Source organism: Siniperca chuatsi, linkage group LG3, assembly GCF_020085105.1.
Source record: "Siniperca chuatsi isolate FFG_IHB_CAS linkage group LG3, ASM2008510v1, whole genome shotgun sequence".
Taxonomy (NCBI): domain Eukaryota; kingdom Metazoa; phylum Chordata; class Actinopteri; order Centrarchiformes; family Sinipercidae; genus Siniperca; species Siniperca chuatsi.
This window is the reverse complement of record NC_058044.1, coordinates 23,738,768-23,760,565: the sequence shown is the minus strand read 5'-3', so window position 1 is coordinate 23,760,565 and position 21,798 is coordinate 23,738,768. Positions and strand designations below refer to the sequence as shown.

The following is a 21,798-nucleotide window of genomic DNA, read 5'->3' as shown; positions in this document are numbered from 1 at the left end:
AAAAAATTTGAAGTGTTAAGAAAAATGACATCAAACCACTTTAAAAGCATATTTGTTGAGGTTGTTTGGCCATATTGAGTTGACAACTTTTATAATTTGTTGTAAAGTGGTACTTTTCAACTCCAGTTTGAAAAAAGTCAACACAATACATGATGTAGTGTCCCTCTCTTGTCCTTGTTTGTTTTAGTTTGATAGATATTTGATCAGTGATGTTTATGCTTGTGATAGTGTTATTATATAATAGCATTTTAGCTAAATGCAAGATAGTAGTTTAGTATTTAGCATTATCCCATAACTGTCACTTGTAGCTGCAGTGGTCGCTGTTAAGCAAAAGTTAAATAGTCTTGCTTTAATCATGGGATAAATGGATTGATATGTATGATAATATACAATGATTATTAACAGGTGCAGGTACTGATGGACATGATACGATGTGTTCAGGGACCCGTCACATTAGGATGGATTTTTTAACATCCACAGATAAGTGATAGTTATGGTCGTCACCTTAAAGAAGGCCATTAGCCAGTAACCAGCCAAGCGCAGCGCTCTCCCAGTGCTGCCAGTGTCACTAAAAATTGCATTTTTTAAGTTTATATCACTTTGTATTACTCATTTGATTTTAGTTTGACATTTTACTTTTAGAATGTGAAAACTATATTCTACTCCAACTCATAAAATGGCAAAAATAAGACCAAAGTAAGTCACATATTTAAAGTATAGCCTATGTAATGTGACAATGGGCAGCTGTGAGAGTTTCCAGTGTTTGTATGTGTTCATCAGTGGGAATGAGGTTGGAAACAACCATAAAACCCGGGTTAGCGCGGGCTCCCTGGGAAAAGATGGGAAACCCAGTCTCTGCTGAATCTTTTTAGATCTTTCTGAAATCTGCTGAGGGAAGCAATGGAGTCTACATGCTGTTGTGATCAGACTTTGAAACTTGCATAAGGCATTGAATAAACAGCCTGAACTGTTATTAAGCGGTAACTTATCATTTTGTCATTTATCTTATATAATCAGATTACTAACTTATTTAATAAGATAAAATAACATAATATAGAAAATATTAACTTTATAGTCAGTTCAATAAGGGAATCTCTTTTAGCAAGTTAGCAGATTCCCCAAATCTTCTGCAGAAACTGTAACATTAACCTTTACCTTTGTTCTACGTTAGAAAACTCTGCAGTCAAATAACCATGCCTCAAATAACCATACAGTTTGTCAATCTGACGTTTATTCTTTAACTACCATTACCAAGTACTGTTAAAGGCGCAATACCGTGGTACAAACCAGATCTCATCTGATGTTACCAATGTTAAACAGGTATAGGACAAACAAATGAAAATACTTATCATAATAAAATTAACAATACAAAACACAGCCACACAGGGACACGTTTAAACTCAAAAGTACATTAAAATTCTGCATAAATTAGAGACCTAAAGAACAATATTCCAGAGAGGTAATATAAAACTGTACATGACAATACATTTGCAATACATTACAATATTTATTCAAATAAGGCAAATAGCACCATGAAATAAAAAATTATCATTCAAAACCACACAGTTGTAACAGGAAATACTGCATTTGTAATGTGAACAGTGAAAGCACAGTAAGCATGTACAGAGTTTTATAGACAGTCTGTTACCTGGGTTGATATTATATTGACGGCAGCCTGGTGATGTACTGTAAAAGTAAAGGTTGTTCTCATGTGCCTTCATGTCATTACTTTCTTAACTGTGGTTATGTTTTGATCAAGATAATTAAATTTGTTACAAATTTTGAGACACATTTTAAAAATTGTGAACTACTCTGTTTTATCATGGTGACATGATGCTTGTGACGGCCTCCTTTTATCTCTTTGACTTTCTAACAGTAACAGTCACTGCTAATGACAATCACGGGATCCTAATTAGTCATTTTTGCACGAAGTCCCTCCCATACCATTCCAGTTTCCCACCCGCCTCCCTCTGATCCTCATCTTTCTATTTACTGGCATGTCATTGTCATTCAACCTCCTTCCCCTGACATGTTGAGGTGTGGTGAGGAGTTGTACAGTTGTTCTGTCCTTAAATCTGCGTGTTCCTTAATTCACAGGAAGTTGTTGGAGATCTGACGTTGGTGGTCAAACAAGTCCTCCACCTCGGCGCTGTAAGCATCGCCTGATGAAAACAGACAAAGAAGAAATGTGGAATACATGGCAACAAACAGGGGAAGTACTGAGATGTAGAAATTGAGAGGATTCATGTGCACTGAAAAAGTCTTGTACCTGCATGGCATCCAAACATGTAAACTCGTGCTCCATCGTACTTGCACCGGCAACGCATCACATTGTTCTGGAAATCAGACTCAGCCATGTCTAAGGAAGGGTTGACCTCCACCTGTAAAAGAAAATAGACTAGAGATAAGATGCTGCAAGATTCAAGTCAGTCATCCTCCTCACAGTTGAGTACAGTACCAATCTGATCAGACAGGATTTATCAAAGGACGACAACAGACAATATGCGAAGACTGCTAAATATAATATAGTATGATGGAATTGTATCCCGACTCCGTATAAGTCTCCTCTAAGCATATACTTATACTTTCAAAGGAAAGACATCTCTGGATATAAAATTAATTGGTTACAATCCAAACTAATGCCCCTCAATACTGCAGCCAAAAGTGTCCTCCTTCTACCTGAATTGACCGTCAATGGATCCTTTACCTGTCTGGGAATAAAGATTCACCCCACAACACTGAAAACTATTAAACACAATTTTGAAAATACCATCTCTAATATCAACCAGAAAGGCGAATATTATACCACGGCTCAATTTTCTGGGAGTCATTTTGGTCTAACATAAACATTACACTGAAATACTGTTTGTAGCTCATCAACTGATTAACTACAAGGTTAATCACAGAATTCATTTTACACCATACAAACGCTATAAAATCAGTTTGACCTCTGACCATAACTGCCCATTCTGCTGAGGTAACATCCTGAGAACATTCTTGCAAATGTTTGTCCTATTGTCCCAGTTCTTTTGGAAACTTACTAATTCCACGTTGAAGGATTTTCTACAATGTGGCAGTGTTCCAGACTCGGCTATGTGTCTGCTACAGGAATAGTTACGCATTTTGGGAAATACGCTTATTCTTATTCTTTCTTGAGAAGGGGGGGTATTTATGTATAGGAGCATTTCTTGGCCTGGGGTCTTCACTGGTTGCCCGACAAAGTACCTTTTTGTCTAAGTCTAGACCAGGAACACTGCAAGGAGTATCATTTTATAAACTAAGGGAACAAGTGAGATAGTAAAACTTTACTTCAGACAGTTAGGAAACAATTGGTTTTTCAGGGGGCCAACTGAGGAGCACCAGGATTATTGTTCTCTACTTTTCTATATGGCTCATGATGTATAAATTGGAGGTTCAAGCAATGCATGACATCACTTTCCACTGTTATCACCATGAATGGAAAAAAGGGCCAGAGATGCAGCAGATGACAGTTTTGGGTTCAGATTTAAGTTGCAGCCTATCATTAGGCTGTAGCCATGGTTGGTTGCCATGGCTTGTTGTTTTCCACCCTGTCTGCCTGCCTGCCATATATATGAAAAAGCACACAAATGAATTTTCCTGATGCACACATCAAACAGATAACCTGACCACATATTCTACAAAGCAACCCAGTTTAATTTTTTTTACATACAGTATAAATTTTGTGGTTCCAATTATATTTCCAGACAAAGGTTTAAGATGTAAAATATTCATAATTATGAATCTTTGTCAAGAGCTTCATATATTTTTGATATTGCATGTTGAGAGCAGCCAATGATTTCAGCACATATTTTATAGTCCCGGTGTAAAACACCATATTAACTTGGTGGCAGTTGATGTTCTTTTAAAAGCTCTTGTAATAATGTGAAACAAAGGGCCCACAGCCTGTTTTACAGAACAATGAAAGGTGGTCACTATCATGTAAAAGACTTTGAGGTTGTGCAGCTGATTTTTAAATGACGGAGCAATCAGGAGCAATCAAGCTGAGGTGGACGTGACTCATCGGTTTAAATGTATGGTCCTAAAAATGGCTGCCACCCTGAGATTCTTGGTAAAGACTCAAAGAAACACCCAGCTGCATGAAAGACGAGCCAACATCTGTGCCCTCCCTCCATCTCTCACTTCTTACACAAATTTATGAGCAGCTAAACTACTGTTGAACCACAATCACCACCGCAAAATGATGCTGGGTCACGTCGCCGTGGCAACAGTGGATCTCTGCTTTATGACATGTATGTGGTTTTATCTCTCAAGACGTGGCTCGTCACATGTGTACAGGCTCATGCAGCGCAGGCGGACCACTCCTGCATGTAGTTTACATACAGTCTACACACACACACACACACACACACACACACACACACATAGACACACACACATGCAAGTCAAACTTAAACATCTTGATTTTATTTAAACAACCAGCAAATAATTAAAAACTGCGAACATCATCACTTTGCTGCCACTAAGCTGCCAGGACAAAATAGAACAAATGACACAGAGGGAGGACAGATGAGTAGGTCACCACAGCAGATTGCATGTCTAGAAACAGATGAGGCATGTGATGTCGAACCAACAAACTTTCAAACATGAAACTCACTTTACAAATGTAAAGTGCTGACAGAGCTGTTCCACTGCCAATACGCCTGTACTTTCTGAAAGGGTGGACTAATAGCAGGTCTACTTTCTATATAAATCCAGACTAAATTCACTTTCCTTAAATACGCACACACCCCTAAAACTACATACATACTGTATACCTGAAACAGCCAAGAGCCATTTAGCTGAAATTATAGTCTTTTATCACAGCTTTTATCTCATGTGCGTTCAGATGTTGAAACACCAACCTCTGTGTTTGCTCTGTTTTTTCTTGATCTTTTTTCCACTTTCATGCCCGATCTAAGAGGTTGTGTATGCTACTAAAATGATGCGATTTCACCATGAAGATTTAAGTGTGGATATTTTTTTTTCTCTGCATTTTTATTGGACTAACAATTTCACAATGAACTCTAGAGATCGCTGAGCAGACTGTACAATAGAATCAGGAGTTAGAAACAAGCCTCCTCACCTGGAAGATGTATTCACCAGGTCGTATGTCTGTGATGTCGATCCACTGGCAGTCAATATCGTGGCGGTAGGTGTCCCAGCAGCCAACTGAGATACCCTGCTGTCCCATGTTATAGCAGGCATACCGCTTGTGGATACCTGGTAGAAAAAAAAGTTGGAAACATGTGAGGAGAGATAAAAAGAGAAGACCGTGATGTGTAAATTTTCTTTGCTTCTTTGCTTCGCTGTGGATTTGAATTTCTACCAACAGCCTGAAATTATTTAAAAAACAGATCTTTTTTGGGGGACCGTCAAATGAATAGAAAGGATCTAAGCTGCATAAAGCTGTCTGGGTTTTGTGAAGCCAAGATCAATTTAGGCTTGGCCTCTGATCTTCCAGCCAGACTTTGAATGCTCATTATGGGATTTCAGCATTGCACTTATGTATTCTTGATTCGCTTGTTTGTCACGATTCTGCTCTCGTTTCCAGATTTCCCTCAGAAAGCAGATTTATGTAACATTAATCTGTCATTTGCCTTACCATCAGGGCAGTAGGTGTCCTCCAGACAGAAGCTGGCCTTGTGACCTTCAGCCACCTTGGTCCCATTGAAGGTCAGCAGATCATAGTGAGTGAACACCTCGATGCTGTGGTAGTGCCTGAGGATTAGATCATGGTGGCAAGATTAATACACAAAGGAACTGAAGAAAAATGATAGAAAGTTATCAAAGAAACAGAGAAAGATCTCTATTGAATTTGCTGCTGTTTTTGTTCTCACCTACATCAACCTGTGAAAAAAATACCCTGACGCTGATTTGAAATATAGCAGCCATAAATCCTGTTACGTTGTTGCAAAGGCGTCAAACAGACACGGACAACAATTGTAAAAACGCAAGTGGGCAGATAGATGTCACTTTGGTGTTGCTCTTTCTCTCATTACAGAGCCATTCCCAAAACAGACTCAACCAAAAACTGAAAGTCGAACCATGTGTTTGCTGGTCGGGGAGGTAGTGATTGGCTTGCGGCTGGGAGAGACACCGAGCTGTGCCTCTCGTTTTGGGACGCAGAACCACAACCGCTGAGATAAGAAGCCAGGCTGCTCTGAGTGCAGTCATGGCTCTGACTGTAACAACTGGGTGACCAGTGAAGAGGATGTTTATTGTAAACATAATTTTAGAGGATAAAAGATTGTATTTATTGCGTTAAATAACAGACTTTTATATGTGTTTGGTTATTTATAGCCCAGAGCTAAAAAATTTCACTGCACTGTGCTGCACCCAGTGATCCCATTTCACTCGCCAAATCTTAAATTTGTTTATATTTTGCTGCAGACATGACATATTCTGTGTTCTTCTTAAAATTCTTCTTTTTCTTGAGCCACCTCATAATGATGCCCAGTCCTGTGCCATGGAGGAGGTTATGCAGCTTTTCTTTCCCAACCAAACCCTACAGCAGCTAAAATCACCACAGTTACTCCCTATCTGGTTGAAGGCATAAAAAAATGACCAGCTTCTGGTTCAAATGAAAACCCGAAAGCTCCTCTAAGAGACACAACAGCTTGGAGCAAAAACTTGTAAATGTCTTGCTCAGGTTATGGAGCCTTCCTCCTCCCCGTCTTACCTGTGACACTGGTGCCACGTCCAGCTTTCTCTGGTGGCTCGGGGTCGGAAGTCGGCGCGGCCCAGGTTCATGATGCGGGAGGAGAAGCGCAGCAGGCGGCGGTGTCCGTAGGGCCAGTTCATCCTGGCAGCAGAGGAGGACAGGCAGTTCTCCTCATTAGCGCAGGTCAACAGGTGGAGGGGTCGGTCCTCCAAGTAGGCTGTCTCTTGGACGAGCTGGGCATCCAGGACAAGGTCAGGAGCAGCTACAGGGGTCAAGACTCAAGAGTTAATTTCACTTTCATTGCACAAAAAATACGTTTGTGTTCATGTGTTTGCTGGTTTCGGACTCACTTTCTACACACGTGACTCCTGCAGCCCTGCCATCTCCTCCTCTGGGGCAGTAGACATTTGTGTTTCTGCGACACTGCTGGATGGACATCTCAGTGCCGATGCAGTGAGTTCCACTCAGAACCACCTCACCAGCATCTGAAGAACCAGGCCAGTACCAGGTCTCCTGCACAGAGTCACAAGAAGAGAACAAATTCACATACAAAATCATTAGAGCTAATTTGTGCAGCTGTGTTGAAACACTTCTGGGATAATGACAAGAAGACATTTGAAAAATGTCAAACAGCAGCCTCTGCAATAAAGAAAAACATTTTTTATAGGAACTATCAGTACATATTATCACATTTTCCACTCTTTTTCACAATTTTAAAACTGCCTGTTAAATGTTCCCAGCAACCCCCCTCAAAACACACTCACGCTGCCCTTTCCATACACAGTTCTATTTTCAGTTTGTTTGCTCTGTGAATTTCTCCCGATCTCTGTTTGCCTCACTTTCCCTCTTTTATTTTCAGTGTGCTGGAAGTGGACGTTTGAGAAGCCTGTAATTACCTCAGCCCTCGGTAATAACACAGCACAGACACACAAACAGCAAGACGGAGAAAGAGAGGGGGGAGGGAGGGAGAAGGAAATATAGGAGCACACAGAACAAAAGCTTAGAGACAGAAGAGGAGCCAGAAACTTGCAGAAAATATCAACATATTCTATTCTGTTGTTTACCTGATGAGCTCTTGAGGCGAAGCCTAAGCCCAGCTGTCGACAGACCACCATGGCCTCGTTGATGCCCCAGTTCTCACTGCAGACGGAGCCCCAACGCTTCACCCCTCTGACCTCCATTAGCACCTCCACACGGCCCTCCGCTGGCTCTCTGCCTCCTGCCAGACGCACCTGAAGGTTAAGGGAGGAGAAATTGTTTTCTTGTCAGTCCGTCAATACTGCTAAATGCCTGTCTGTGTATATGTATGCATGTTTTCGTATGTTTCTCACCGTGGCCTGCATGCCAGTGTTTGGCACGTTGCAGCGGACTGCTACATCCTGGCTGTGTTTGCAGGTGTAAAGCGGCACCTGTCTGTAGGTACATTCTGTAATCGACTTCTCCCGGCCTGTACACTGCACACTGTTCATGTGGATGAGACCAGTACCTGCAGAAGTAGAAGGGAGTGAAGCGACAGTTTATTGATTCCCATGTATCTTACCAACCATAGGCCACATGGAAAAAGACAGGCTCACACAGACAAACACAATACATAAAAGACTCTAAAACCTGATGGCTCTGTAGCCACACATGTCCACAGAGAAGGATTAAAAGCCCAGACGTGATCAGGACCTCTGATGTGGCTCTGAAACTGAGCTTAGCCAGAGAGCTTTCTGTCTAAATTACCGTACACTCTGCTGCACACTGCACACCAGGGCCGTGCTTTATAAACTAAAATAGAAACTAAAATGGCAAAATGGAGGAAAATCTTTGAACACATCTATGTTTGCGTAGGTGTGTGAGGCCCAGGCTAAAGCCCTATAATTTGGCCTTAAATAGCTAATGATGACATCAAGTCTAACTTCAAGTTGCTCTTCTCAAACAACATGCAGATTCATCTCTTATATATTATATGTTCAGACACAACTCCAGTAAACTAGCCTGAGACATTAAAAGCCAAAATGCTCCATTTTGACATTTAACCATGTTCATTATTCAGACATAACAGCACCATAGCACCTACTTTAATAGTGCCCTAAAAGTAACACTCCAGTGGTTTCCATGAATTACTTCATTAAGTAAAGTAGAGAGAAGGAAATGCACCCACCATTATAGGAGATGCTATGTGCTCATTTGGGCAGAAAGATAATGTGAGGAAATGAACGTGATTACAGAGATACGGCAAGAAAGAAAATACTATAACTGAGTTTGTGAAAGGGGGGTCTCTTTCCTAGGAAAATGTTTAAATCCACTGGCTATATTTTTGTGCCCACAACAAAAGCAGTGCCAAAGTAATCACAATGTTTCAGAACGTTTGGTCTTGCTCAGTGCTGATTGCCTGACATCCCAGTTTCAAAGCTGTGCTAACTTTACACATACAACAGATTTATTTTGACAACACATGCCATTGTTTTGGTCACTGGAACCTCCTAGCATAGTTTACACTTGTATAATTGGTTATGGGTAGAGTTCCTCAACAATCAGCTTCTCAGAGTGCTACGTTTAGCAACAGACATTTAGGCTGAGAAGTGTTTAGTCTATAGGATCACTGAGCTAAACTGATCATGCTCAGAGTGCATGGTGAACTCACTGATGCACTGATTCAAAGTCCGTGCCATTTAACACGTTATCAGATTAGTAGCTGGTGGTCTTTTTTATACTCTTTATGATTTTATGAATGAGGTTATCTGCTCACTAAAGGACAAGAGGGAGACAAATAAAGACCCAATTATAGTTTTGTTTAAACATACAGGTGTCTCCCAGCTTGACCTCACTAGTCATGGTGAGTAAAGCTACATAAATGAATTACTGGAAAGCACCAGAAAGACTTCAAAGTGCAGTTTGACTTTATGTACACTATGTGTGTGACTATGTTTATGTGTCCTATCTTACCCTGTCCCAGATGAGCCTTGGTGAGGGCTTCTTTGGCTGTCCCAAAGCCCAGCTCTCTGCAGACCACGCTGGCTGCAGTGATGCCCCACAGGTGGTCACACACGGTGCCCCACTTCCCCTCCTTCAGCACTTCAACGCGGCCCTCCCCGACCCGGGGCCCCGCCTTCAGACGCACGACTGGCTGGAAGGAAAAAGGGAGAGTTTAGGTGAGAAATGGAAGTTTGTTCAGTGATCTGGAAAGCCTGTCTGGATCTGGATGCTTATCGCTACATTTTCAGGTTTAACAGAAAACTGCCTAATAAACTAGATTTCAGCCTGATAATGATATGATAATGATTTTTTAGCTCATCCACGGTTAGTGACTGCGGAGGCGGTATTGCAGTAATTTTAAAAAAATGCCACCGGTGCACTCCCATTGGTACTAATGTTTACACCAGTTTTGAGGTTTTTATGTTTAAAACAGGTGGTACAAATTCCATCCTGTGTAACTTTGTATCGCCCACCCAAACAGAATGCCATGTTCCTTACTGAATTATCTGTTTATCATCAATTGTTTTAAACTTTCACAAAATTTTAATCTCTGGGGATTTAAATTTTCATGTAGACATTCAATCCAATGCCAGAACTGAATTTCTTGGAACTATGGACTCTTTTAACTTTACTTAGCATGTTGTCAGCCCAACTCACAACCATGGCCATACCTTGGACTTAGAATTTACATTTGGTCTGCCTCTCAGACCATCAGTGTAACAGGTTCTCCACCTTGTTCCACAAGGTCTCCAATCTTCAATTACCTGTTACCCGTTACTCCCACTTTATAAATACATCTACTGCAAGTAATTTCTCAGATGCCTACAGAGCCTCTCTATTCAGCAGTATTAAGGCCCAACCCCTCCAGCTGAACACAGACTAATTGATCATAAAGTTTAATTCAATCTGTGGAGACATCTGTTGCCCCTCTGATAGTCAGAAAACCTAGAGCCAATTCTCAGCCATGGCTGAATAGTGACACCCATGCTCTTAGGCAACTCTGTTGAAAGGCAGAACATAAATGAAAAAAAAGAGAGGCTACAGGTTTAATTTGAGATACTGAAAGGCTGTCTGGCAAATCATCAGCAATCTGTCAAAGCTGCAAGAGTGAAATATTTTGCCACCATCATCTCCAGAAACTGCCACAGTCCCAGAACTTCCACACAATAAATTCCATTCTCAACCCTGTTGTTGCTACCTGTCCTGTCCCATTTGTGAGGCCTTTTTAAACTTTTTCTCTACAAAAATTGATTACATACAATCTAATATTTCACCACCTGCCTATGATCCCTCTTTGGTGTCTGTCTGCTCTGCCATCTTTAATGACTTTCAGCCTTTAAGATTGCAGTCTCTCCTCCCCCTGCTGCCCCTATCACTTGTGGAGTACCTCAAGGTTCCATTTTAGGGCCTATTTTATTTGCTCTGTATATGCTCCCTTTAGGCTCTATCTTCCGCAAGCACAATGTCTACTTTCACTGTTACATCGATATACCTTCCATTGAATCTGGGGTGTTTCAACTCCATCACATCCATCCTTAACTGCCTCCAGGATGTGAATCGCTGGATGGCAAAAAACTGTCTTCAGTTGAACAATAACTGCACTGGCTATCTGTCAAATACAGGATTGATTTTAAGGTTTTTTCATTAGTTTTTAAAGCCACACATGGGCTGGCACCCCTGAACATTTCAGAACTTCTCTGCCCCCACTCAAACTCTAGGCCTCTTTAATCTTCAGAACAATTGTTTTTAACTGTTCCACGATCAAGTTTGTACACAAACAAAAAAGACAAGTTGTGGTTTTTAGGAGGAGTTACATGCTGAAACAATTTCTTGGCTGGCTGGCTGTAGCTTCAACTATTTAGCTAACACACAGATTTGAGAGTCATCTAACTCTGCAAGAAAACAAATAAGCATATTTCCTAAAATATCAAGCTATTTCTTTAATTTTCACACATTTGTTCACAATCTATATTGTTTTACTTCCTCCTCCACACTAACCGGCACAGCAGGTGGCGCAGGTGCTCTGCCATAGCGTGTGAACTGGGATCCAGGGACACAGCGGACCACAGCGTGCATGCCACTTCGGCATGGGACATCACTCCTGGGGATTGACAGCTGTGCCTGGCACTGTGACAGAGAGACCTCCACGCCCTGACACTGCACCTTCTCCACCCAGTAGGCCTTCTTACTGATCTGTGTCCTCAGCCTGGGCGTGGAAAGAAGTGGAGGAGGAAGACAAAGCAGAGACATAAGAGATTTGGGATTAGTCACATTTCTCATGATCTTTGATAGTCAAGTTATGAAGTTACATCTTCAAATGAGCAGGTGTTGATTTTACCTGGAGGACGGATCAGCTAATTTGGAGTCCCACAGTTTCCTGAAAGAAAGAGAACATCACCAACGATTTTTGGTTACAACTGTGTATCTTTACATCCAGTACAACCAGAAGTCCTATGCACTCCCACAGTCTCACACAACCTGTGCTCCTCCTCAATCATAATTTCTTCTTTTCCTTGACATCTTCCATTCTGTCTAGCAAACCTTAAATAAACAAACTGAAAGCTATAGACACAACATGTTGGAAAATGCGTGCGTGTCTTTGGATAAACATAGCCCTTATGTAGGAGACAGGAAGTGAGAAAGAGAGAGGGAGATTGACAATAACAGATCACATAACTCCCTCTTTCTTCCTTTCTTTCCTCTCAAACCACCACCTTCTTGTCATGACTTTTTTAAGATCTTCCATTTCTACATTCATGGGTATTTCTGTTTCAGTGTTTGTCTATATGTCCACAGTGGATGTCTGGTTTGGGGCATCCATGTGTAAAAACCCCCAAAAATATGAATAAGCCACTATACATTAATCCCTGCGAGAAGCCTTATTGAGGTCTGCCAACTCCAACAGGGTTTTCTAAACTGTGTCTAGTTTCATGAATATTACCTTAAACTAGAGTCAAATCCTAAAGGGAAACAGTGTGTATACACAAAATGAGGCTCCCCCATCCCACGCCAGGACACACACACACACACGCACACCATGCTAAAAAAAAAGTGAAGAAAAAAAAGAGAATTCAATAAAAAGAATGATTCACAAACCAGGCAGAGTCTGGGAAGTGTCCCTCTGCGAGACACACGCACGCACACACACACACACACGCACACACACACACACACACACACACACACACACACACACACACATTAGAGCTGACCACTTGCCAATGTGACCACAGACAGGTGCAGTGGGATTGACGCCCATCATGAATGTGCTTGAATTAAATGAGTCAGAACACCGAGTATAGACTACTGTATATATACTATACTATATACTATATATTACTGTACAACCAGATTCATGATGCAATTAAATATTTGGCAACCTAAAACGGGAGATGTTTCCTCTCCAGGAGAACCCCAGTATCCTGGCATTCAAGTTATTATGCACAGTCCCAACATTAGATGAAAAATGTATCGATGGCTAAAGGGGCCTATAAGGAAGCCCACAATAGGAACCCTGAGCCAGACTGTGAAGGGCAAACTGTGTAGATTTATTTCACAGTAAAGGAAAATGTCCACCCTCAGATAAGCTTACACTGTTACATATCATTATTTTGTGATGTTTGCTGCAGTCTAGCAGTAGAGAAATGTAATTTAGACAACTAGTCTGGTCCAGACTGGCCTCCGCTGGTGGATAAATTTGTTCGATTAACACACTCAAAGACACAGCATTGACACATTATCGAGTTAGAAAACAAGTTTTTACACATTCAGCAGTTACAGAGCAACATCATCGTTCTCTCTTTTAGCTCTGTTTTTGGTCTCTACCAACTTCTGAGGGAAATATATGTCTCTTTAGCGACTAAATTCTCCACTATGTTCACCTGCTAGTTGCTAACTTTGTCTGTCTGCTGTTTGGTGCTGGGCGGGTAGTGTACAGTGTGTTTATCAGAGCTTTTATGCTGAAAACAGCTGCCTGCTGCTGCTGGTGACGAGGTTGATCAGTGAGAGCAAACCTCAACACTAAAAACACTCAAACAGCCCGTTGAGCTGGGGGAAACTGCACAGTGGAGTGATAACTCTCTGTGGGTTTATCACCATGAGAGACCACTATTAATATAAAAATATATTTTATAATTGTATATATATTAATATAAAAGTATTGATTAGTGCAGTACAATTTTCAGGTATTTCCCATTTCGTGAACCTTTATACTTCTATTGCACTGCTTTTTGGAGGAAAATATTTTACTTTTTACAAGTCACTAGAGTTACCATTTTCTAGTTACTATTTAGTTGCTACAAAATTTTAAATGAGATAAAACATTGCAAGTATCTCTCTTTCTGTTCTTTACTTCCTTCCCATCTGCCTTACCATCTTTCTTCCCTTCTTGCCTACCTTCTTTCTATTCTTTCTCTTTTCTTTCTTTCTTACATTCCTTTATTTCCCTCTTTATTTCTTTCACTCATACTCTTCTTTTCTAGCTCATCCTTTTTTCATTCTTTCTTCCTTCCTTCCTTCCTTCCTTCCTTCCTTCCTTCCTCCCTTTTTCCTTGGCTAGCTGGTCTGAAAGCATTAACATCCCTAAAACTAAGGAATGCGACACATAAAATGGTATATCTTAACAACAAAATGGATCTAGAAACACAGCCTGTGTTTCAGGGCAATTTCTCCTCATGTTCATGAGAAGTGACAGATCCTATGGCTCCTTTGTGCAACGTAAATCGATATATCTGTATGTGTGAGTTGTGTATGATAGTGTGTTTGCTTTTGTCTATCTGCTTGTGTGTGTGTGTTTGTGTGTGTAAGCCTATCTTGCACAGCCTAAAGAAAGGGTAGGTAGTGTTGGAGAAACTAGTAAGAGACAGCTAGAATTTTTAAGTATCCAAACGAAAAAAATCCCACTCCCTCCCTTCAGGCCTCCCTCCAAAGCCACTCCCCCAAAACACATTTTCATGCACAATGAGTGTGCGGGCAGAATACCGGATTTATTTATTTTTCTCCAGAGCATTTGATTTATTGATTGCTGTTGGAATGTAAAGAGAATTTCAACAAATATAACAAAAAATGCTTCTGAAATACATTACCCACCCAAGCTTAAAAATGTTTCATAACTCAGTGGTAAATCAAAATGAGAGCGACAGACTCTGAGAGGGTGTTAGTTCATGGTTTGGAGGAGGGGGAGGAGGAGGGAGAGAGTGCTACCCATATAATTGCCTGCTCTGCTTGGCAGTGTCTGCTGTGCGGTCGAGCAGTAGCATGTTGGTTCACACACACCAGACATGGAAATATGCACGTACATATCGACTTTCCCTGCCTTGCCTCTGTAAAAACAAAGCTCTTTAAAACCCCAGCGTCGTTACCAAACGTTATGACTGCATGCTGGGAAACAAGGAGCAAGTGATGTAAGACTGAAGTCTCTGTGAACTGGGCAACTTTTATGAGCATCGCCTAACTTCACAGGAAGAGCAAAAACATGTTCTTTTGGTTATCAGACACATTTCAGTTGTCCTACTGAGAGTTAAAAGCAAGGTGGATGTTGCTCTTTGTCAGGTTGGAAACACAGGTTGGAGCTGAGTTAAGGCTCGCTCAGTCTTATGAGGAGAAACACAGCATCAAGCCTCAGGCACAACAAACAGGTTGTGACCGCAGCACCACTGAATCCTTTTAACCAGGAGAAGATTTTCTTACTTCTCAGGATCTTCAGCTCGATGCCAGGTTTTTTTTATGCAACTCTGACCACACAATACCGTAAGCCACACTGGAGAGAGGAGCTCACTGTCAGGAAAGCAGAGATAACCTGTTATTATACTACATAAGGCAAACTGCCTGACTGGAACAATTGGCTCACTCAGGAGACAGCAGGTTGCCACACTGACTCCACAACAGCCTCTAGACAGTCCCATCAACCTCCATGGAACAAAAACTCAAAGGGGTCATAATGATGTACTTTCCATGAAATGCGGGTTTTAGCATAATTGCCACAAACGCATAAAAGGTCTTTAAAAAAGTCGTAACTGAGGAGGGGAGAAGGAGCAGGGGGTTAAAGTAAATTGGAAGAACTGAAGAAGTTACTGTCAGCCTCAAAGAGAGTGTGAATGTGATGAAACAAGGGAGATGGAAAATGGCTTTAGCGCTTGCCTTTTGTAAGCACAGCAAAGTGGGGGAGTATTTAAACATCTGTAAAAATGCGCTGAGCAACTTAACAGGCTGAGACAAAGCCAGTCACACCAAAAAAACAACCACATGGCCAGAGAGGGTTGCTGACACAGCAAAGGGTGTGCAGCAGGTTCAGCCGAGAGAATATTCTAGATTAGAGGATCCCTCAGACCATAATTACAGCTGTTCCAGTGGACACAAACCCCAAAGAAGAGCGGGCATGGACCGCTGCTAGCACAGTGGGTAGCACCAGGAAGATTTTATTTAACTGTTATCATGTATGGCTCAATATAAACACGAGTCGATAGCCACGCTAGCGGCTCTATGAGGCTGCACTAAGGCACAGCAGTGATTTGAGCATGCTAACATGCTCACAATGACAACAGTAACATGCTAATGTTTAGCAGGTATAATGTTTATCATGTTCATCATCTTATCACAAAGTACAGCTGAGGTTGATGGGAATGCAAGTAGTTTTGCAGGTATTTTCTCAACTTATTTACTCTGGAAAAATCTAAATTTGAGAGGAAAAGTCAGTGGATCACCATAGCTATTAGGATTCATCCTCTGGGGACCATGAATGTCTGTACAACATTTCATGGCAATCCAGGTTCGTGGTGATGTTTCAGTCTGGACCAAAGTGGTCGACCCGAGACCGGCATTGCTACCCTTAGAGGCTTGCTGCTAGCGTTGCTAAAAATGGCTATTGTTGCTAAGTGGATAAGATACGTCATAATTTCTACCTCAGGAAACATTTTCAAAAGGACAGTCACCAACATAAATATCTGCTTCAAAATGTGGCACCAGATGCCAAAGGTCCACCTCACATTGCTTGTTCTTTCTGTTAAAAAGAATGTTCTCCTCTCCTCAGCTGTTTACTGTCGGACAAAAATGGCTGCTGCATTCGTCTCCCACGTAGCTGGGTGGAGGTTGACAAAATACAAACAACATTTTCTGGCCTGGTTCAGTCTTTACACAAGCTGCTGGTTGGGTTCTTGACACAAATATTATGTTTCTCCAGACAAATCTGAGGTGTTTTTCAGTGTTGTCCACATTAGCATTAGATTTTGAGAATTAACCTGATGGACAACCAAGCCCTATTCTCGATTACGCTCCGTCTTTGACTTGAAAGGGCTCTTAGCTTGACCAAAAGGACCCACTTAATTAAAAGTAAGGACAAATTGGTGAGTTTGTGAAGTTTCTCACATCACTGTCTCTGAACTACATGGCTCTGAAGAAGCCTTATGAGATAAGACACTATGAGAGAGACTTATTCATTGCTAGGCCATGGTGGTGAACAGGGCAGCTGAGGAGAAGCAGCCTGTATCCTGCTGCTGAGCAGAGCAGAGCAGGACACAAGGGGTAATTATTGGCGACATGGAGAGACAGATGGTGCAGGGCAGGCCAGCGGTCAGTACAGTCGTCCTGTTAGCCAAGCCATAAAAAGACCTCTGTGGGCAGACAGACCGACACACAGAGGGTGCACAAGCGTATATGTATGTTTGTGTTTATTTATGTGTGCACGTGTGTCTTGTACATTGTTTATGTAAGGACTCGTAAGATGCTGTGCAATGAGGGTGGAGGGAGGGACGCATTAGCATATGTGTAAAGGAGGTATTGGGGTTTTCAGTGTGTGTAAGGGCTTTGAAGGTTTGTGTAGGTGCTTTAGCATGGCTAAAGTTAGACAGATGAGCTGGATTTATAGGGACAAAATCGGCGAGCCTGTATAGCACCAACAATGTAACAATTTCCTGAAAATGTAATAACATTTGAACTTGAACTTGATTGAAAATGTAATAAAACCCAAAAATGCAATAACTTGACGAAGAATGATTTAACCATGCATTAACACCAACACCTTTTCAGTTGATATGGCGAGTTAGCAAACAGTTTCTTATTTAAACATCCAGCAGTTACAGAGCAACATTACCATTAATTTGGAGTCATGTTTCTGGCCCCCTGATGAATGTAAGTCCAATATTTACTCTCATTTAGCTCTGTTTTTGGTCTCTACCAACTCCTGTGGGAAATATCTGGCAGTGACAGTCAACGACAACAGTGAAGTTGCTGTGAAAACAAAACAATGAGCTGAAAAGATGCTGTAACGCTCAGTAGAGCTGAGGGGAAATGCAGAGTCAGGTGATAATTATCTGTGGGTTTGTCACTACCCAAACCTTTTCACATAAACATAGTCATTTTAACTATTGTGAATATACAAATATTAATTATAGCAGCTTTAAAATGGACAGAAAACCCCAGGAGCAGCTTTTCAGAAATACAGAAAAATAGAAATCTATTGAGTTACAGATGCTAGCCAAGGTCCTGGGCCTTTTCTAGCTCGCTAGATTAATTATAGAATGCTGCTGTTTAATCTGGTGGCATAAAATGGAATAAAATCTATGAATGTGATTTGTGATTTAATTTGATTCATCCCTGTTGAATGATTACTGACTAATGATACTGATAGAGACATACAAAGAAAACAAGTTTCCTCAATGGTATATCCGGGTTGAATAGAAGTGAGTCCTCAGACTTTCAGACATACTCAACATTAGAAAGTGCTGCTGCACACAGTTTTCACTGGGGGTTTCATAATTATATGAGATTAGAAACCATATAAGGGAGGTTTCATGTAAAGACACACACCATAATGATGATGATAATCTTGTATTCTGGATCTGACATTAATAACATACTCTCCAAGACTATTTTAAAGGTTTGCATCGAGGCCCACTCAGCCAATGGGGCAGACAGGCCAGGCGGACAGCCGGGCTCGGCTAATGCCACAGTGGACATGTCATGCCAAGTGTGGTTGTACTAATGACCGCAGTTGTGGTTAACCTCTACTACAGGGGGGATGGAACAGCAATCCAGGCATGGGGCCGCCTAATCCGTAAAGGGATGTGTAGTCAACCACACTTTTCCATCCCTTTAATAACCACACACACACACACACACACACACCCTTTCTCTGTCTCCCTCCTCCTCTGTCACTTTGCCGTGTCCAATCTCACACTCACCTGTAGGCGTTTTGGTCAAACGCTTCTGCAGCAGGGAATCCTAACATGCCACATACGACACGGCTGCTGCTGAGGTCCCAGCCCTGGTTACACACGTGACGCCACCTCCCAGCATGCTTCACTTCCAGCACTCCCTCCGTCACCAGACCGCCATGGTTGCTGGACAGTACAGGCCTTAGACGAGCCTCCTCTAAGTGAACAGATCCCTGTCCACGAGAAAACATTAGATGATGATTAATAATTGAGTATGGCACTGCTTTATCCTATATAAAGAGTTTTATTTAAACTTCTTCCCTTTGTCACACTTTTTGAAGGCTTCAACCTCCACCCACATCAACCAAGCGTTTGTCACGCACACTAAAACGGGATTCATTTGAGTCAATAAACATGACTTTGTTTAACTATATATCCGCAGACAGCACGCAATCGAGAGACCAATAACATGATAAGATGACCTGCTATGTCTCAGTGCTAATCATCACACTCTCTAATCATCCACATTACATAGGCAGCAGAAAGGAAACTAACAGTTTGTTTAATGTGTCGGGATATGTGTCTTGCTGATTACAAAATGGTAAAGAAAGTGTAAACTCTGCAAGTTCAAAAGAAGGAAAGCGTAACAAAAGTGATAAATGTCTTGAAATTTCCTCTGGTCTGAGTTTCTTGCTTGTTTGAAGAGTCGGGGGTGGGTTCTAAACTTAAGGCTGCATAAGAACTGGATCTGAAGAAGGTCTGATTTTAGATTTATCTCTAATTATACACGTCCGCTGGCCTGTGGCTCCACAAATGACATGTATGTATGGGAGTCTGAGTAAAGCTAGATTGGGTTACTTCTTTGGTGTGTACTACAGGTTGTGTGTGTCTATGTGTGTGTGTTTTTACCTGTGTGTAGTGCGCATCAGTCTCCAGTCCCATGTCTGGATACACAGGCTCTGGTTCGACATGGTTTCCACTGAGCTGCTGATGCCCGTCACTCCTCTGCTGGGGTTGGGTCTGCCTGTCTACCTGTCTGTCTGCCTCTCGTCTCACTGCTTGTGGACTGGTCCTCGCTGTCTCCTGTCTCTGCCTGTAGGAAGCGCCGTTTGCCAGATGTGAAGGTAGCTCGTGCCCTTGTGGCAGAGCTGAGCTAACCTGTGGGCCTGCTCTGGAACCGCCTCGATTCCGTCGCAAGATTTGGATCTCGTGGCCATTTTCCTGCGGTGAGATGCTGCTGCGACGGGAAGAAGTTGGGTTGCGATGGAGGGCGATCTCATGGCCTCTTGCAGAAGAAGAGATTTGGGCTGGAGCTGGAGGGGACGCAGACTGTGACGGTGGTGGGTTTCTCTGTCTTGGCTGGCGCCTGGAGGATGAAGGAGCCTCCTCCAAGGAGACAGCAGGGGAGCCAGGTCTCCTTTCTGGGCTGCAAATGACCCCCAGGTCCTCAGCATGGGTGCAGTCATTGATTCCCCAACCATTGGAGCGACACTCTGCAATAGAGAGCTCTGTGCCCTTGCAGCGCACATTGTCCAACCAGATCAAACCTAGCAACAAGAAAGGGCGGTAAGTCAATGAATCAAAAGAAATTTTAAAAAAGCCATTGGCTGGACATACCTTGTCCCTCGCCAAACTTGGCACTGTGCGCCCAGGTAAAGCCACGTTGGAAGCCCAGCTGTCGGCACACCACATTGGCCAGGTTAAGATCCACCTCGTCATCACACACTGTGCCCCATGCGCCATTGTAGAACACCTCCACACGTCCCTCGTTTGCATTGCGCCGGCCTACGCCTGCTAGACGTACAAGCACCTCCTGGGCAGACAGCGGAGGGGGGGAGAGGAGAAGCAGGAGGAGGAGTGTGGACAGGGAGCTGAGGCCCAGCATCCTGGAGAAAAAAAACGGCAGGGTGATGGGAATGAAATGGAAGCGGTGCAACGTTAGGTAAAGAGAAGTAAAACAGTGCAGAGAAGATGCACCTAAAGCAGGAGACCCTAAATACATATGCACATGTTACCACAAAAATCCCCAAAAATCTCGCAAAGCCATGAAAGTCACATTCCTTACTCTGACAACACATATAATCAGAAACTTCTCTTCTAACCCTAATGGGACACTCCACAGTAAAATGAAAGATTGATAGATGTTTTTATCCTTTAAAATAATCAGAGTCATTTAAAGGACATTCTCAGGCTTGAGAGACATTGTGAAAACATAGCCCTCAGTCTGAACCACTCAGGGCAAAGGGAGTAATAACCGAAGCTAAAAGTAGCCTCTCTATCCAGCCAACGGAAACTTTGGCTTTCCACAAACCCTCAAGCTTAGCTGCATGTATTTAGCCAGCAGACACAAAAGCAAATAAACACTGTCATAAAAATGTTCTCACACATAAATAAAGCAGCAGGTCTGCGCTTGTGAGAGACGTTTTAGTTAATGAGCAATGATTAATTCATCCGACCACCCCTAAAACCTTTTCTTTAAACAGAAGGGAAGAAACTGGAGAGATAAGGAGTGAGAGGAGAGGAGATCTGGAGGATGGCAGAGACACCTTATTAAAAATTCATCTACTCCAGGGGTCAGTCAAATTCAACTTTCTATATGCCTACATACATGCAACAGTACAAACAAATATGTGTAAATAAAAGCAATAACTCAGACTAATGAGGGCTGAATTAAGGTTAAAGGAGAGATGAGTGTGGATGAGTTCAGACAGCTGTAGGGATGAAATTATTAATATTAAATTATGGAGGAAAAATGGACAGAGACAAAAGTGAAGTGAAGAGAAGAAGGAGAAAAATGCTGAAGTTGAACTCACCTATCTGTTGATCTCAGCCTGAAGTCACTAGGAGAAAGAAGGAAGAGAGCACTGGAGGAAAAGAAGGCAGTGAGTTTGGTCCTGCTGTCTCTCTATTCTCTTTCCCCTCCTCTTTCTTTTTCTGTCACTCCCTCAGATCTGCTACTTCATCCATCCCTCCCATTTTCTTAATTTGTTTTAGCAACTTTTTTTC

At 42.1% G+C, this 21,798-nt stretch overlaps 1 protein-coding gene across 1 annotated transcript; it reads right to left on the bottom strand.

The window, feature by feature from the left end:
- Window positions 1-1,209: 1,209 nt before the first annotated feature.
- On the bottom strand, window positions 1,210-21,725 carry LOC122873404 (lysyl oxidase homolog 4-like). The gene is made up of 15 exons (XM_044190057.1): window positions 21,606-21,725; window positions 20,410-20,678; window positions 19,702-20,339; window positions 18,820-19,025; window positions 11,982-12,020; window positions 11,642-11,849; window positions 9,614-9,794; window positions 8,014-8,168; window positions 7,747-7,914; window positions 7,033-7,195; window positions 6,701-6,944; window positions 5,624-5,739; window positions 5,105-5,241; window positions 2,270-2,381; window positions 1,210-2,162 (listed from the first exon to the last, which is right to left on the bottom strand). The coding sequence occupies exons 2-15, from the start codon at window positions 20,675-20,677 to the stop codon at window positions 2,092-2,094; spliced, it is 2,706 nt and encodes a 901-aa protein (XP_044045992.1). The 5' UTR covers window position 20,678; window positions 21,606-21,725; the 3' UTR covers window positions 1,210-2,091.
- Between the last annotated feature and the right edge of the window lie 73 nt (window positions 21,726-21,798).